Source organism: Anabrus simplex, chromosome 2 (assembly GCF_040414725.1).
Source record: "Anabrus simplex isolate iqAnaSimp1 chromosome 2, ASM4041472v1, whole genome shotgun sequence".
NCBI classification, from domain to species: Eukaryota; Metazoa; Arthropoda; class Insecta; order Orthoptera; family Tettigoniidae; genus Anabrus; species Anabrus simplex.
Genome location: NC_090266.1, coordinates 1,036,847,665 through 1,036,867,569, shown reverse-complemented (window position 1 = coordinate 1,036,867,569; position 19,905 = coordinate 1,036,847,665). Strand labels below are relative to the sequence as shown.

The window sequence follows — 19,905 nt, the reverse complement described above, 5'->3', positions numbered from 1 at the left end:
GAACATACATGTGACGTAATAAGCATACGGAATATTGTAATTTGTACAACAACAGATATGGTAAGATGACGAAATCTAACAGACTACGGGGACCCTATACATGCAGTTAAATGTGTCTAAAATAGGGTATTGTAGAGGCTACTGCCGACGTACACCGTGAGATAATAAGGGATGAAGAGTTTTCGAACTGGATGGGTATTGGTTCTACTACTAACGATACTGTAACATTAAGGAAGTGAGAGTGAGGAGCCCTAGATGCAAAATACATGTGTACCAGCTTGGAAAGGTGCCAAAAATTTAAAACTTAGTGGTCACAGCATAGTCTGTAGAGTGATGAACTTTGATGGGCGGGTGTTCTAGACTTTAAAGTTTTAAGTTCGTTTGCAACCTTTCAGGCTGATATACATGCATCTGGCATAGGTGCAAAATAAATGTCTTAAATATTTGCATTGTAATAATTATCTCACTATCCATATATTATTTTTACAAAGAACTTCTGATAAATTTGGAAATGGAGAGTGTAGGAGACCGAAGTTAAAACATTAATTTGCAAAATAACAAATTCGCTGATTAACAATCCCAAGTACTTTTCCCTTCTGAATTCCCGTGTACCGCACTTTAAAATAAGAAGTCTAGAACATCTGCCCCTAAAAATTTACCACTTTACAGATTATGTAATATACACAACCGTGCATTTTGGAAAAATAAAACTCATGATCTTAGTGCTACCTTGAAAATATGTTAAAGAGAATTCATAGCACCACTGAGAGGTAAAATAATGACACAATACTGAGTATATATTGGAAGGAATATTTTGGAACAATGCGTTGTAAGCCCAAACCATTAACGTCATGTGAGATTAGACCTAATTAAATTAGTTTAGATTAGATTAAATTAGGTAATATTAAGTTATGACTATTTGTAATTTTACGTTGTAAGAAATGAAATACAGTTGCAATTGGGATAAAAATTCCATGGCATGCAATAAATTAAATTGAACCAAGTTAAATAATCATGATCAGATTCTCAAGCAGTGTAGGGAATGGGAATGTAAAGCAAGGTACAAAGTGAGAAATTTCAGAAGGACGTCAGTGTACGTTCGGACCCTGGCACAGTGCGTAATTTCAGGAATCTAGCCGGCCAAAAATCGTATCTCGGAAACTAATGGACCGATTTACATGAAACTTAGTATGTAACTGCTATTATTGGAGATAATTAAGTGTGTGGTCAATCAAGTACAAAGAACAAATTACTACGCCAGGAATAGAATTAGTAGACTTTGTGATTTTAATCATTTTTCGTTACAGCTTTAAGAAATTAAACAGATGTTGATAGTGGGACATGCGGTTTAGAATGTTTAAAATAGATACAGGAATACATGTACTTGCCAAACAATTTATTCATTAGGTGCAGTTACATCAGAATCGCTATCGTCACTGTCATTATCTCCTTCGGCAGAACCAGATACAGGAGGCACAGGCAGTAAGTTGAGCATTTCTCGTGAAAGCGGAATCAACTTCCTCCTCCTTGATTTCCCAAGCTGGTAATATAAGGGTCCGATGATATAGGCAGCCTATGGAAAAGGTCAGTATTTGTGTCATTCTGGAAGGTTTCCTATTATTCCTGGTCTCCTGGGCTTCCTCGGAGAGGTGTCCAATAGGTATAATACAGTGACATGACCCAAGAGTTTGTGCAAAGTTACAGGCATGTAGTACAATTTATATTTTTGTAAGTACAATTATATAGTTTCCTTTGCGTGCATGCCAAATGTCACTTTATCAATCGCATACCCACACGAAAGAGTTTCTACGATGGCACGTAGATGGTTTATTAAATTTATATCTACTCCAGTAATATCCGCAGAAGTGGAAGCCTCTCTGAAGAATCTTCTAGCGGTTTCCATCACTGGTATTGCCAGCACTTTGCATCGGATATCAACCAAGAGACGCGTTTTCTCCCTGAACTTCTGTAGTGAAGTCATGTACAGTATTTATTTATTGCGTGTGTATTTTAGACTTTAAATCAGTGCGCAAATGTATTGTGTTGAATAAGAGTTATGCGATAAGCCTACGTGTGTGATTTATTTCTTTAACATTAATACGGTGATCTTTTGAAGTCATCTGCAGTATTTATTTACTGCGTCTGTTTTCTAGCTTTTATTGTCTGGATAAATTTTTTAAATGCAATTAAATACATCCCCCGCCCCTCGAGCCCATAATATTGTATATTTTCTCCCGCAGTTTGCCTTATATTTCACTGTTGAGGTTTCTTATGTGCCGTAGTTTACCTCTGATTCTGTACAAGCCAAAAGTGGCCCGTGACCCCTGTAAACCCCATGCCCCCTTCAGTTCATAAAAGTAATTTTTAGCTTAGTTTCTTCAGCCTTTTGTCTTGAACTTACATACCGAATTTCACAAATTTATGTGCCGCCGTTTTCCCGTGATGGCGCTGAGCGGAGCCGTTCGATATGGCAACATTGTTGTCATAAGAGCAATACTGTTTTCTTAACATGGAATGAGCTATAGAACTGGCAGGCTCATCCTGACATTGTTGTGATGCACGTCCTTCTGCAAGGCTCATTCTGTGCTCGAACCAACTTTTATTGTACTTCAGCAATTTGTCCCTTTTTCTACTATATTTTGTCCAGCGTGATCGAATTTCAGCACACGAAATACTGACAGATTTCCTTATTGACTTGGATATATCGTCGAAACAATCCTCAAAGCCTAAATGTTCAATTACAACATTCGCAATGTCATCGTTCCGCTTATGTTCCCTGCTATTCATCAACAGCTCGAAAACCGACCTCCGGGTTACAGAGTACATGGCTTCTGAAAAACATTAATTACTCTCATGGTCGCGCCTGCTCGCAGCAAAAAGTCACAGTTTTCTATTCATTATAGTATAGATAATTCATCCAAAAACTTTCATTGCGGAAATCAAAGGCAATCCATTTCGAAAGTCAGGTCAAATTTGTATAATTAGATAGCGCTTGGACACCGTGTACCTGAATTTTAAGTGCACATTTCGGACAACAATATAGTAATTTTCAGAAAATGCTACATACTATATAAAAATACATACCTTCATCTAATATAATCACATTGCAAGCTAAAGAAATATTTTGTTCTGATGTCTTTACTGAGCCCTCGCATAATAACTGCGCGCTCGCCTCGCCAGAATATGATGCCCTGACGAAGGAGAGCCACTTTAGGCCTTCGGTGAGATTAGATAATCAGACAGCGCGACTTTTCAATACTTAATTACTGTACCCAAAGTTTTATAGACACGACTCACAGAGAATGCGCACTAAAGACAAGGGTTGAATATATTATTTTTGGCCGGCTGGATGCTAGAAATTACCCACTGTGCCTGGTCTAAGACGATGATTTTGCTCCAATTGTAAACGGCAGAAAGTGACCTCAGAATGTATTAATTGAAATGAAGACGAATGTGCAGTAGATGAAACCAAAGTGATGGCCATAACTAAGCGAAACAATCAAGGCTCCCTGAACGTTTTTGGGATGGAAACAACTGGAGGAGGTCAAGAGATCTGAATAACTACGACCAGTACTCATTTTAAACGGAAAGGCTGAAAGAGAATTCGACCACCATGTACAGATGGCAACCCAAATTTATTACTAGCTTTCCAGTGCTGTTGTGAGTAAGAAAGAAATCACAGGGGAAACCAAGAATAGGAAAGGGATAGGGCTGTGAAGGTTGCGGCCTTGGCCTTAATTAAGGTACGGCCTGGTGTGAACTGGAGAACCACCGAAAACTATCTTCAGGGCTGCCGACTTTGGGATTCGAAATCATCATCTCACGAGTGCAAGTTCACAGCTGCATGACTCTAACAGCGTGGCGAACTTGCTTTGTGTATTGATGAATTGTTAAATTAATTAATTATTCTCTTTACTGTACAGTATACTTGTACATAGACTGACCTATTTACATTTAGATTGTTGTAAATTTCAACCAAAATCTGCACACTTCTCAGGACGTACTAAACTCCCCGAAAATCTTTCATTTTCTTAGCCTAGTTTCTTGCAATTTCTGTTTGCGTTTTCGGTCGAGTGTATATGAGCCTTCTTGGAGAACTACCCTCCCCCGTTCGTCTCCCCACCAATACCAATTCAAACGTACAGTTTCATCCAACGTGTTTATTTCTCCAGCATAAATACTTCTCCGTCATGGCTACCATCTGTTTGTACCAGTATAATTCTGTCTTTACGTCTGTTACTCCTATATCGTATACACAATAGCACAAAATGTAGGCCATCGCACGCGATGACATTCCTTAAAAATTCTCTTCTTTGAAATAAGATAAACATATTGTGATGGTCGTAGGATTCCAAGTATCATCTCTTCGGTTACCGGCTGTCCACAGTTACGAATATTCTCGCAGTTTGAGAATGTATAAAATTAAATATTTCTTTATGACCAATGTTGAGACTTTTCTAAATATTTGTCTGATTTTATAGAATCTGATGATGCTCTTTTAAGAACGAAACGTGTCATTATATTTTAATTAAGTTTTTCCATTTACCCTATGCTTTCTACAGATAGTTTATAGATTTATTACTCAAAATTACTTTTGGCAGACTGAAGAACCAACAGGTATTAGCTTATAAACTTCTGAGCAAAGGAGTCTATGTTTGCACAATCGACAGGGAAGATGGTTCGAAAACCAACTGTTGGTCTTCCGAAAAGTGGTCTTTCACTTCACTTTCTGGAGAAGGATAGGAGTGAACTTCGTACATAGACACTGCCGCTCCCTTCTCAGTTATAGCGCAAACTACTTGCAGCTAGAGATTGGATTTTCGTTTGCGTTTTCGTCGTGTGAAGAAAAACTGTTGGGAACTTTTAAAACAGTCGTAGTGAGGCGTGGTTATCTTCTGAAGAAATGGAGCAAAGTATTCCCTGTAGTTTTCTTCTTTCATGTGTGTAACCCCCGTCCCCTAAAAATTTCCTGGGCAGTGAAAACATCAATAAAGTACCCACATACACACCAGTACACGTCAAATGCTTACGATGCTTACGGAAAAGGGTGGTGTATACTTATTGATTGTGGACTGTAGATACGATAGATCCCATCGGCCGTTGTGCGTAAGTGTACTCGACTTTTTCAGTTCACAGCTGGAAAGTTCTTAATATGACAATGTTTCCCCGATTATAAATTGCCTTCCAAATATACTGTATTACGCTGGCTCCAAGAACTTCACTATTTTACACGTCCCTATACTGCCTCAAATGTTACGCGTCTTTGTGTTCCTCTGAATATAATGTCTAAAGAGCGGCACTCTTCTCTTTACCAGACTTCAGTTCCTGTCTTCATAGGATCAGGAAGCTGAAAGCTGAATGTTTCGACCAAGTGTAGCTTTCCTGAGTTCGGAATTCTGTGTGATATCTTGCACCCGATACAAAATCCCGATAATGAAGTGTTTCAGTTCCGGAGGTCCCTACTGCATTTCATTGGCATTCTTCAAAATATTATCGTATATGGCCTATATTTATCTTGCACGAAGATGTATGATTGATAATAAAGCTGTCCATATCCCGCTAATAGAGCAGTGACGTGGTGACTGCCACGAAAGGAATTTTTTTTTTTTCTGAAAATCATTACTCACAGATCATTGTAGATTATTTTCCGAAATCAAAATTCTGACTGCCCACTATTTCGAATAAATGACTATCCGAACGTTATTTTCTGAATGGATGCTTTATGAATGCGAATTATTTCAAGTGGACGTTTCAACGTCCTTCGGAACAGCAAGTATGAAATTTAGTGATAGCAGTGAATATGGTTAGTATTAGTTCAAGTATTTATACGTCTTGTATATCTGAAAAGTTTATGTAATTGTAAATATGTCTATAGGTATAAACGCTTGGGGAAAATTCAGTCGAAATTTACAAAGCTCGGATCAAATGTACGCAAATGCTATTGAATATGGACTCCCTAGAAAAGTATTACATTTCTTTTAAAGTGACGAACAATCACTGCGTTTCATATTCACCCGACAGAGATGGGATGGAGCGGAAGGAGTCAGACAAATTTTCGAGAGTGGTTTTTTTTTTTTTTTTTTTTTGCTATTTGCTTTACGTCGCACCGACACAGATAGGTCTTATGGCGACGATGGGATAGGAAAGGTCTAGGAAGTGGAAGGAAGCGGCCGTGGTCTTAATTAAGGTACAGCCCCGGCATTTGCCTGGTGTGAAAATGGGAAACCACGGAAAACCATCTTCAGGGCTGCCGACAGTGGGACTCGAACCCAGTATCTCCCGATTACTGGATACTGGTCGCACTTAAGTGACTGCAGCTATCGAGCTCGGTGAGAGTGTTGTTAATGACCACCCAAAGTTTGAACCATTCTTAATATTGGGAGCAATAATTACAGATTTCTCTCTGTTGTCCAAGTACTTTTTATCGGAGTGTTATTGAGTTTTATCTGAAACCACTCAACGTTTTCTTCACTAAAGGAAATATGAAGGTGTTTCATGTTATACTTGGTTTGCTGGCAGATATTTCAAATTATTAATAATAATGTTGTTTGCTTTACGTCCCACTAACTATTTTTACGGTTTTCGGAGACTCCGAGGTGCCGAAACTTAGTCCCGCAGGAGTACTTTTACGTGCCAGTAAATATACTGACACGATGCTGATGTATTTGAGCCAGGATCGAACCTGCCAAGTTACGGTCAGAAGGCCAGCGTCTCTACCGTCTGAGTCACTCAGCCCGGCGATATTTCAAATTAAGGTCAATTATACCCATGCAGCTTAGTATGACATTAGAATCGTAATGAGAAACACTGTTCACGACCCTTCCGAAATCGTCACGCCATTGGTTTTCACTTTTCTTGGAAACAAGGGAGGAAATTCTTCACGTTCGTAGAATAATTTTACCCTCAGATGGAATGTTTAGGATTAAGGAAATATTGCCACCTTAAATTGCAAATAGTATGTCTGTAGTAATCAGCAATATTTGTCTCTCTTATTGTTTCTTTCATTTGATCCAGTCTGTCTACAAAGTGACTGGGAATCAACCATGAATGGAATTTGGGAAGACAATTCAGTTAAGTCTCTGTGCCGTAGCTGGTTAGCACAGACAGCTGGCATTTATGAATGCTTAAATTCTGGAAACCCCATATCATCAGATATACTAGCAATTTTAAAAATCCAACCCAGGCAAAATTTTAGGAGATAGATCCTGGGATCATCAATAGTTAAAGAGGAGTTCTTTATTCCAGGTTTGATAATTTGTTTATAAAAAACATAAATATGTTATTAATTGAATATACGTACCAATAACAGAAATTAATTTACAGTATGTGGAGACTTTAGAGTTCTGAAAATATCATAGGCCATTGAGAGAAATTTCGGTATCTGTTGTCCAGGTGATCTTTGCTTCATGTGTTGACTATTGTTCGTAAACATAATTCATACATTTATGTCTACAAATATTAGATTCCACATAGAAGTACTCCTTAATATTGAGGGACAGTACCTGGAACTATTAGTTTCTCTGGTGAACCATTGCATACGCTCTAGTAGGTGGAAATTAAAAAACCTACTAAACTGTCCACTTTTCACTCAACATGAACATTGTCAGTATCAGGATTCGAATGCGTTCTTGTTAGTGGTTTAACGTAGCACTAACACATTGAAGGTTTTCGGCAACGGAGGGATGTGATTGGGAAGGTGTTGGCTATGGTCTTAATTAAGGTACAGCGTTTGCCTGGTGTGAAAATGGGAAACCAGGGAAAAACCATCTTTAGGGCTGCCGATGGTTGGATTCGAACCTACCATCTCCCGAATGCAAGCTTACAGCTACCTGATCTTAACCGCATGGCCAACGTGCTTGGTAGTATTCGAATCTTGAGGCGTCAAACCGTATGGTAGTTGGCCAGATTTATGCTTCTGCCAAAGTGGTACATTCGATTTCTCTGAGTACACTATTTGAATAGCTAGTACAAACATGGCATCTGTTCGGATATGCACCTCTAGTCCACCTCCGTAGCGTACCAGTGAGCGTTTTTACCTGCAGTTCTTCGAGGAGCGGGTTCGATTCCCGGTCAGTAATTAAAGATTGGCAGGAGGGCTGGTATGTTTTTCAAACAGGTACATGCAGGTCACCTCCACTGGGTGTGTGCCTGAAAAGAACTTCAACACTACGGGACGAGGAAACGAAATTATTTTTTCCGCCTCGATGGCTGAGGGTTCTACAGGTTGGCCTTCGGTCCTCGAGGTCGCTGGTTCGATTCCTGGTCGGATCGAGGGGTTTTAATCTTAAATGTTTAAATAGTTAATTCCCTTGGCACAGGGTCTGGGTGTTTGAGTTTTTCCCAACATCCCTAAAACTCATGTACCGCACACTACGCGATGTCCGGTAAATGGTTAGTGTGCTGGCCTTTGGTCCAGTGGGCCCCGGCTAAGATTTCCGGTCGGATCGGGGATTTTAATCTTCATTGGTCAATTCCGATGGCCCGCGGGATGAGTGAGTGTGTGTGTGTGTGTGTGTGTCTGTGTGTGCCGTCTTCAAAATTAGAATTCATCATAGGTAGGGCCTGATCATCATAGAAGCGCAAGTTGCTTATACGGCGTCAACTAGAAAGAACTGTACCAGGCCTCTTCAATCAATCAATCAATCAATCAATCAATCAATCAATCAATCAATCAATCAATCAATCAATCAATCAATCAATCAATCAATCAATCAATCAATCAATCAATCAATCAATCAATCAATCAATCAATCAATCAATCAATCAATCAATCAATCAATCAATCAATCATACGCATTTAAGGCTGTCGCTCATGTGGGGGATTCCCTATCAGAAATTTATCGAACATTTTCCTCCGGAGGCTACACCACATTACACTACACTATGCGCTACCACAATAACATGCAGTTTCTCATGCATGGCAGATGACGCCCACCCTCATCACCCTGCACCAGGCTAGCAAAACACGCACGAAATTATTGTTGTTATATTATTTGGCTTCTGCTTGTTTCAGTGGCTTCCCCGACTGTGTTTATTTCTGGAACTGTTCCATATTCACTCCTGTGAAATTCTGGGTTAGTGTTTAACTCTGAATTACGGAGTCACCTCAATTAGATGCAGATGTACGCGGCAACGCATACACTACACTAATAAAGGATTCACGTGCACCGTGAGTTCATGGGATGGTTTGCACGATGATCCCCCAAGTCCAGAATGATACAACAGGTCGTTTCTCATTTGCTATTACGGAGGAAGTAGCTCTGTGGTTTGGGTCACGTAGCTGTCAGCTTGCATTCGGGAGATAGTGGGTTCGAACCCCACTGTCGGCAGCCCTTAAGGTGGTTTTCCGTGGTTTCCCATTTTCAAACCACGAACATCCTGGGACTGTACCTTAATTAAGGTCACGTTCACTTCCTTCGCACTCCTCGGCATTTAATACCCAATTGTCGCCATAATACCTATCTGTGTCGGTGCGACGTAAAGTAATTTGTAGAAAAAAGGAAACATTTGCTATTACAAGTGTTTGAGTAACGAATGTATATGACAATACAGGGTGTTTCGAAAATACACGGCAAAGTTTAAGGGTTGGATTCTTCGTATGTAGTACATATAAAGAAGGTTACAAAGTCATAGGCACAGAAATGAGCAATTTTCTGATATAACAGACTCTCTCGAGAAGACATAGCAATAGCGCACTTCATGCACGACGGTGCCCCTGCCGTTTTAGCTTTTGTGTCCGTGAGCAACTTAATGCACGTCATCACTAGATAGGTAGAGATGAACCAATGATTTTGCCTCTAAGCTCATCCAATCTTAACCTGTACAGCCATTTTCTATCAGCGTTAAATTTGTGAGATGAAGAATATTCGCTTAAGAGGTGCTGTAATAATTTGTACGATATAGGAAGATGTTTTGTGAAAATATATTTTTAGGTGAGAAACACCCGCATATCTCACCCATGTTAAATATTAGAATTTCCGGTGTACTTTTCTCAATTCTTATATGAGATAGCCACTTGAAGTTTTCAGAGATTTTTATTTACAGCTTATACTATAAAAAGGAGGGAGTTATTCTCAGAAACTGTATTCAACTTTTGGTATGAAGTTTTGGCAAGTTTAGTTTTCTTACCCCAAAATAAGTGGACAAATTTATCTTTTTTCTATATTAATTACAAAAGAACACCTTATAATACTGTCATGGCATTCAACACCCGTTTATAAGAAAAGAGAAAGCCGGATGTTGTCATGGTCAACAGCACAAAGATTGTGCTTTGCATAAGAGAACAAGAGTGCATTCAGACATCCATATCTAATAGTTCGGAAGTTCTACACATTAATATGAGGCTCAGTAAAGTAGTCGTGTCATCTTAAAGGTGCAGCATTGTAATTTTAATCTCATGAAATGCTCATTTTTGAAATTAAAAAATCAACGAATTTGTGTTCTCTTTGTCATGACCAAAACACTAAAAATATCAATTTCGATTTTTTTCACCGCACCTCATATTCCATAGGCAAGTTTTGAACGTGCTGAAGAGAAGCTCTAAAATGCTCAGCAATATCTAGGTGATTATTACCAGGGGAGCCAGCCGAAACTGAATCCATCAAAAACACAAGTTGGCGCCTTTCACCTCAAACTGCAGGTGACTTGGGAAGGTACACAAATGGAACACTGCTTCACTCCCAGATATCTAGGAGTAAGTCTTGATCAAGCACTTATCTACAGAACACACTGCTTGAATACCATAAATCAGCAAGGAACAATATTTTTAACAATGATGCTTTCACTGCCCGTAATTGTAGACATGATATAGGCTTTTGGGCTTATACTATGTCAAGAAAATAAGGTGAAATTCTTTACATTTCACAGGGAACTTTGCTCTGCGTCATCAGAAGAAAATCTCGACAGTTCCCGAGGAAGACTTCTCCAATAATGAATATACTTCGGAAACTATCGGGTAAATCCTGGGGGACGCAGTCTCGCACCTTAAGGACTTCAGCTATAGCACATTGGTTCAGCTTCAGAATACGCCTGTCCCGTTTGGTGTAGATCCATCCACGCTGATCAAGTGAATATTGTCTTGAATGAGACTTTGAGGTCTACATCAGGTGTCCTGTCTAACCTACGTTGTGAGTTTGCAGCCAGACTAGAGAAATCTAAGGCACTGAATTTGAAGGCCCGCACCCTTCATGGATTTCAACCAGGAATCCGAAAGTTTGAGTCAAGAAAAAGTTTCCTTCATTCAACAGAACACCTGAATGAACCACCTTCAGAATTTCGAGTAAATTCGTGGGGCTTCAGATACAGCTACCTCGTAGAATGGAACAAAGGTAAAAAGGTACGTAACTTACTAAATCACCTTGGTATTAACAAATTTACAAATATCTTAACTAACAATGTCGTGATCCATACTTTACTAATAAAGATCTCAAGATTTCATGAAGATTAGAAAATTAACTAGAAAAGCCAAATTACAGGGTGACATTTCGAGTAACGAGTAGGTTCGAAATGGGACTTCCACTTACTGTACTTCAGATATGACTTTCTGCTAGACTGAACAGTTAAGCTAGAAGTTAGGCCCCTTTATAGATTAATTCATCATCATCATCATCATCATCATCATCATCATCATCATCATCATCATCATCATCATCATCATCATCATCTAATACGCTTCAGTCTTTGTCCAAGTTATTTACAAATACACAGTCATTTCAGACAACAATAACGAACCGGTTATTAGGGAAATTTCACACACCATGGAGAACTCACGATCCAAAGCATCTAAGATCCCAAGAATAGGAAAGTGAATATTCTATAGCGGTGGTTGTGTACTCTGGACTTTCAGTTACACAACACATTCCACTATATGAAGTCAAAGGATTTTATTGCCAGGTCAAATTTCAAAAAAGTATATTAATTCGTTACGTTGTGTCTCTAGGAGGACGTAGTCTCTAAGTAACAGCAATAAAATTACGGATTTTTTGGGGTCTAAAATTCATTACATTCAACTACATACAGTAATATTCATGTTCTTACCCTCCTCCCCCCCCCCACACCCGTGTCACCTTGACGGTTAGAAGTGTACTTGCGTAATAATGGTAGGTATAGGAGTTGAGATATCAAATTATATCTCATTATATACATTGTAGAATGAATGAAAATGAGTACAATCAGGGCCGTATTTTAACATAAATCTCTGATATGACTGACGATTACTATTTCAGTAAACAAATATGCAGTTCTAAGACATGAATGATAAGTCACAGTGATGTACCAAACTTGCGCATCTGACGGAAAGTACAATGTGTTTTATCAAAACAAGAAAATGAATGAAAATATCCTTGGTGACATAATTTAATTAGCTAGATTTTCTGAACTAGAATTATCTGAATGTTTAATTATTTATCCACTTAAGAAAATGCTGAATTAGTTCTGGGTGCAAGAAATGGAATAAAGACGATATTTTGTTATCAAATTCTCCTAAAAGATTCTGGGCTTCAACTAGGACAGAATATAGCAGACTATTAAGTACAGTATTTCCAGTACTCTGTCCAGAATTGACAACTACCATTCCAGGACTGGTGGTACATTTTGTTTAACTATTGAATTTATCTTTTACTTTCATGAGCACTAGTTCCAGAATGCAGTGATCAAATTGCAAATTAATTTAGAGTGTAATGGATCAATTCTGACTTTATTTTATCTTGAATATTCTCCGTCTTCTGTTATGCTACACCACTGTTACTGCATTTCAATTTTATGATACTATAACTTAAAACTGTGGAATAAATATACATGAAAGGCTCATTGAATGCTTTCAGAATGATGCTGAGCCGATAGTACAAACACACGACGCTGGAAACTGATAATAATGAAATCATATTCAGAAAAGAACGACAGATTTCTTTTGCAATACACAAAATATGCACTATAGAACTGTCGCACTCTAAGATTGGTATAGTACTTAATGTTGGTGAATTTGAATGGTGAAGTTCAGAATAAATATCAGGCCGATTGTCGAGTTGTTCTGTTAGAATTCACTTCAAATATCTTTTCTTGACCATTCTTCCTTGAGAAACAACCGTAACATATCGTGTAAATATACGAAATAGTTTTAATAGAACATAAAGGAAGAATATAGTCTTTCAATCATTTGGTTTTTGAAATATTTGAGTGAAGTTTAACTCATAGTAGTGGCATAGACATTTGGTTTTTGAAATATTTGAGTGAAGTTTAACTCATAGTAGTGGCATAGACAAAGATTAAACATGGTAAGATACCACCAATTTGATTGTGAATTTTCTCTATGTTAAATGTAGCAAAGGCTATTTCAGTGTTTGGTGACAACAGACTTAACATCGGCAGTCTAGATAAATACGTAAGTTTTTCACTATATTATAATTGTATATAATTTATTTTTGTCATTACTGTTTCATGTTATCACTCATCTCTCTATCATTGACAAATTTACGCTACGTAAACAATACTGTACATATATAAGCTTATTTTAAGTGATTTGATAGAATCTGAGGATGTTCTTGTAGAACGAAACATGTCATTCTTTGTATGTTAGTGTGTGTTTTACAGATATGCTTTTAGTGTTTTAATTTACATTGTATTTGCTATGTGTTTGACAGACTGAAAAGCCTTTGCTACATTTAACTAAGTCAACACTGGAAAACATGGCTTCATTTTTAACAAAATTTTCTCTATTTTATCTTTTTAATGAAGTAGAAGTAATCAAAACAATATCTTTAGTGGGGCTGTCGTAGAACTACTGGGATAAAGTACCTAATATTGTGAGTTTCATTCTTGATAAGAATTTTGATGTTCAATGTATGTAGAATAGCAAAGCTGTGATATGACAACATTTTGAGATTATAAAACAGACATTAAAGAATGAAAATCTGTTATTGTTTCTTTTTATGGAATATTTGCTCAGTAATTATATCCAACCGAAATTACTATGCGTGTTATGCTACTAGTCTATATAATCTACTTCTGATTGAAAGGAAGTCATATTGAAAAATAATAAGGACAAAAGATACAGCTTTGAATCCCTATCTGAAATTTTCGTCGTCTGAGGATTCAAAGATATTTACTGGAAGGAACGTCCCTAAATTCGTCCAAAATGATTAGCATGCAAAAGATAAAGTGTGACAACTTACGGGATATTCGTCGTAGCGTACACCTGACTGATAATCCGCATAATCAGCACTGGCCATCTGGGCAGCAGTAGCACTCCGCTTGTCCAGCGCTGACGAGGATGAAGGTGGTGATCCAACAGCTGGTGTCAGTAGCAGCGTGGAAGGAATAACTTGTGCCCTGGCATGTGCTGCTGGGTAGCATAAGCTGGAGGACACAAGGAGGACCGCGAACCACAGCCATATGCTGGTGAGAAGGGAGCATGTACCTCGGTGTGCGTTATGGTGGCCCATGGTGTGGCTAAAGAACACACAAGGCAGAACTCTTAGTATCGTATTTGTGACACCGGTTAGAATATAATTAAATTTATGCCCTACTCTAAATCGTTTAAGAAAATTTTTCAAATTTATCTTTAAAGAATTTCTGAACAATGCCATTCTCTGCAAAGCACTGAACAACATACACTGTAGAATTATATTGCATTTTATTTTATTAAAATAAATTGAATCCTTATTTGTTTTATCTATCCATCTTATAGTGCTCCTAAAATTCTTTGTCATGTTGATGAAAGAAAACGAAACAACTGTGTTATTAATTCCAAATTCTGTAAAATCTTGCAAGCATTTCAGTAAAGTGAACTTGACAGTCAATTGTTTTAAGAGTATATATTAGCATATTCACCTAATTTCAGCTTTTAACACGAGAAACGTAAACGAGTATTTAAAGGCAAACGAAAAGTGTGCTGGTCGTCGAGAATCACGCACGCAATGTGGCTGTCATGCACGTGAATGTTCGAGCTTTATATTCAAAAAGTTGCCAAAGTCATGCGCAGTGGTGACGTTCCCTTTTCTCCTCGTTAGCTTCCCCTCGGGCCCTCACTCTTCCCTACGTCCACGGGCTGATCGCATCCTCTAATGTATTCTACACTATCACAAATATATTGAAAATTAACCAATATACTACCTTAAAAGACATGAAATAAGAAAATGTTACGTATCTCGAAATTAATATATTAGCTGAAACAGGAAGAGATTTTCTTACAATTACACATCTATATTGTAAAATATTAAAAGCACGATATATACGTACACACTGATCGCGTCCCGCCCCTCCGAATTCTCCTCTTTGTCCATTTCCCCTCTTCAGCTTCTCCTATCAACTTTACTCTTCACGACACGTGGAGTGTGTGTTGTACATAGATGTGAGAAGGGTGGGGAATGCCGACTGTGGAGGGGATGGAAGAGGGGTGAGGGGGATGGAGATTGGAACACGTTGCGCGCGCCCGCAACATTGAGTCGCTTACTGACCGTCCGTCTCACCCCCGCACTCTAGGAAAAAAATATGTATGGTTTAGACATATACTTCCCACTTATCTGTCAGTTGATTATCGAACACCAAGTGACTACGTAGTGGGTGTCTGGAACAACGGAAAATAACATATGAACTTTCTTATATCTTAGTTGACGATATATTTCATCAACAACTTGAAAGTTAAACTTGTCATTCATTATCTATCTACATAAATTCATCTTGCCTCTACTAATTGAATATTAATTCCATACTTAGTTTTCTTTCCGGACAGAGCTAGTAATGACCATTGTCGGGTTCAATTTAATTTTACACTGCTTGGTACATCAATTGAAAACGGTAAATTTGGTATTCAAGTTAACGGTAAGGGCAATTAGTTACTTAACGAATTATTTAACGATTCATGCTGAAGGGAGAAGGAGTTAAAAACAAAATAATAATAATAATAATAATAATAATAATAATAATAATAATAATAATAATAATAATAATAATATAGCTTTTCTCATACCTATGGGGTGGCGGGTGTGAACTGTGTCACACACATATATATATATATATATATGGATTTGCCCTGTTTTACGGCCGGATGCCCTTTCTGAATCCAACCCTATTTGGAGGGATGTAATCACTATTGCGTGTTTCTGTGGTGTATGGTAGTGATGTTCTCTGAATATAAAGATGGAAGTGTGGGGACAAACACAAACAACCAGTTCCCGAGCCAGGTGAATTAATCACAAGCGATTAAAAACACTGACGCGGCCGGAAATCGAACCCGAGACCCTCTGAACCGAGGGCGTCAACGCTGAACACTCATCCATAATAATAATAATGATAATAATATTAATAATAATAATAATAATAATAATAATAATAATAATAATAATAATAATGTACGTCTGCCTCCTTAGATCTGTTTCCTGATACAGGGTCTGGGATGAGACGAGATGAAATTATAAGCCTTTTTTTGCAGCCGGATGCCCTTCCTGTCGCCAACATTAGTTGAGGAGCTAATGGAGATGAAACGAATGATGGTGGATGAAATTGGTTAAGGAGGTAGAAGGAATCGGCTGTTGCTTACGAATAGGAACTACAGTATAGCGGCATCTGTCGGGAAGTGAAAATGGGGAACCACAGAAATCCATTCACAGGACAGCCGACTGTGGGTTTCGTAACCATACTTCTTCCGAGTACAGAGCGTTAGCACGCTAGGCCACTCCGCTTGGCCAATAATAATAATAATAATATAATAATAATAATAACCTCCGAGGTGCCGGAATTTGTCAATTTGGAGTTGTACGTGCCGAAAAATCTACCAAGACGAAGGTAGCGTATTTTAACACCTTCTATTATCTCCGGACGATGTCCGGCCCCGCGGTGTAGGGGGCAACGCGGCGGCCCCGGGTTCGATTCTCGGCCGGGTCAGGGGTTTTTGATTGTAAATGATTAATATCCCTGGCCTGGGGATTGGTGTGTTTGTACCGTCCTTAACGTTCTTTTCCTCACATTCAACACTCTACATTTCCGCAATTCCAATTACACACGGGTTCATATCATATGGTGCAAGTAGGGGATCTAAAGATCGACGCCCCGACAAATAGCAGTAAAAAAAAGTCGGAATCGAACCTGCCATGTTGGGGTCAGCTTTTCTACGATTTTTTAAACAGCACGTACCCGTGGTTCGGAATTCACGTAAAACTTGAGAATTGTGATAATGATATTAAGAATCACGTAATACTACAAGCCTAATTAGTCTAATCGTAAAAATGTGTGCAACTAAGGCTATGAGGCTTTATAAGGCTTTATTTCCTATAATCACCCATCTTCTGTACATCTTTACTTGCGACGACTAACGAAGTGACGTATCATAACGCATGACAGGACTACAGGAAAGATCTTGGTGACGAACCAATTGGCTGTTATCGGGAGACATACACGAAATCCTTCACAACTATGAATTTTTGTTGTTGCTAACTTATTATTTTGGAAATCTACTCCCAGAAGGACTTGGTTGAATTCAGTATCTGTGTGCACTTAAACAATTACATTCCTAACACATGTGCGCCATATGCCACGCCCCCTTTTTCATGCATTCCTATTTTTCATCTTTGCTGAACTCTTTACGTCTGTTTAGTCAGGGAAATGACTGTATAACACTTAGGAGTATCGAAGAAGGCTGTGAAGCATCATTTCCAGTAGGTCAAGTATGGCGATTAGCGCGGCAAGTTTGTTTTCATTTGAAAGATAACAGTGCGAGTTTGCGTGTTGTCAAATTCAATTGTTACTGAATCCTGTTTTTTCTATGACAAATGTACCTTTTAACATTGAAAATGTTTCTTAGATCACACAGTATAGGGCCCCACTTTAGCAAAAACGTAAAGCTAAGCTATTTCACTCAATTGTGACTAAAGTATTGAAGATAGAGAAGTTGTGAAGGTGTCAAAACGTGTGTTTTGGAGATCTCTATGATATGGAAAAATATCCTGTCCAGACGTTATTCACAAAAGACCAGTTAAAAGGGAAATTTTAAAAAGTGTACTTATTTCACAATTATTATCCGATGTTCATTTTACATATTTCAATAAATAGGTTCATCCTTTGTTAACAAACTTTTGTGCCAGATTTTTTAATACCGCAAAAGTAATTTCTTCAATTCGATTTGAAGGGGGTCAAGTATGAAGTGACAATAGCGTTACTAGTGGCAGATTTAGTCAACCAATGAGTTTCCGGTTTGAGGTTGTCTAACAATGAATCAGGTGAGTATATCGTGCACCATTATGCCGCCAACATGTAAACGTTGTTTGCTTGCAAATATTAAGTTAGAAAACTGGAAGGAACTTAAAGTGCTGAAATATCGTTATAAACCACCACCGAGTGGTCGTTCGGAGGAAGATGTCGTGTTAGTAGAGTGATCGTTTACTTTTCCTTCACGTCCTAAAAGTTCTCTTTTCCACATTTAGTGAAAGAAAATTTTCATTGTCCAGTTCCTTGTCCAAAGGACTAGAACTGTGGATTTTTCTCTTGAACTACCAAAAATATACAATTTAAACTTGATAGACGGGCAGGATAAACACTGCAACGTATTTTCCTGCAAGGGAATTACAAAGTATGTAATTTTATGGACTTCAGAGTTTCACATATGTGTACTTTTTGTGATCTTCTTAAATGAAAAGTTAATTGTTAAAAATCGAAATATGCATGAAATTAAAAACGCCAACAGGTTCTAGAAGTCACGAAAAAATTACAAGGTACATTGATGAGGAAAACGTACATCAATATGACCAAAATTCAAATTTGAAAGAAAAATAATTTTTAAAAAACTTTTTGTCTAAATTAATTGATGAAATGAAATGGCGTATGACTTTTAGTGCCGGAATGTGCCTGAGGACTTCGGCTCGCCAGGTGCAGGTCTTTTGATTTGACGCCCGTAGGCTACCTGCGCGTCGTGATGAGGATGAAATGATGATGAAGACGACACATATACCTAGTCCCCGTGCCAGAGAGGAAATAACCAACTGTGGTTAAAATTCCTGTCCCTGCCTGTAATCGAACCCGGGACCCCTGTGACCAAAGGCCGGCACGCTAACCAATTAGCCACGAAGTCGGACAATTAACTGATTAATGTTTATGGCTAAGAACAATGTATTTAAAATCAGTGTGCTAAGTTTACTGATTCTAACTCAAATAGTGCCCGAGTTATAGAGAATTTAGAAAATTAGTTAATTTTCGTACACGTCTCCCCTTCAGATATGTCCTGTCTCTATCTACCTGTATATTTAAAATATCAATAGTCGGGCTGAGTTGCTCAGACGGTAGAGCGCTGGCCTTCTGAGCCCAACCTTGGCAGATTCCATCCTGGCTTAGTCCGTTGGTATTTGAAGGTACTCTAATATGTCAGCCTTGTGTCGGTAGAGTTACTGGATGTCCATGAACTCCTGCAGGACAAAATTCCGGCACCTCGGAATCTCCGAAAATCGTTAACGTAGTTTGTGAGGCGTAAAATCAGTAATATTATTAAAATATCTATGTCGAGGTGATGTATTTAATATTGAAAATGTAGCTTTGTGAAGTATTCTTCTTCTTATTATTATACCGCTTTTCTCACATACTGGTCAGTGGCGAGTGCGAATTGTGTCGAATATGTGGACCTGGCCCAGATTTACGTCGGGATGCTCTCCAGACACCAACCTTATCCGAAGGGATGTATTCACTATTGCGCGTTTCTCTGGTGGTTGGTAGTGTAATGTCTTGTGTGTATAGGTAAAGGATTGCGCTGTGACAAAAAGAACCCGCAGTCTACAAGTCCAATGAATGAACCAAACGCAATTAAATTCTCCGAACCTATCGTAAATCGAACCCGAGACCGTCATTGACGCTGACTATTAAGCGAAAGAGCTGGACAGTGTTGTAAAGTATTGAAAGTGTCCATAATGCTGAAAAGAACGAATAGCT

General features: G+C 38.4%; 1 protein-coding gene across 1 annotated transcript in view; it reads right to left on the bottom strand.

The window, feature by feature from the left end:
* AstCC (Allatostatin double C) overlaps positions 1-15,317 on the bottom strand; it is a 170,036-nt gene extending 154,719 nt beyond the window's left edge. Inside the window, exons 1-2 of the mRNA XM_067139649.2 lie at positions 15,235-15,317; positions 14,169-14,445 (exon numbers count right to left, since the gene is read on the bottom strand). Coding sequence (XP_066995750.2) covers positions 14,169-14,445; positions 15,235-15,278 — 321 coding nt within the window. The 5' untranslated portion in view covers positions 15,279-15,317. The remainder of the gene's footprint in view (positions 1-14,168; positions 14,446-15,234) is intronic.
* Between the last annotated feature and the right edge of the window lie 4,588 nt (positions 15,318-19,905).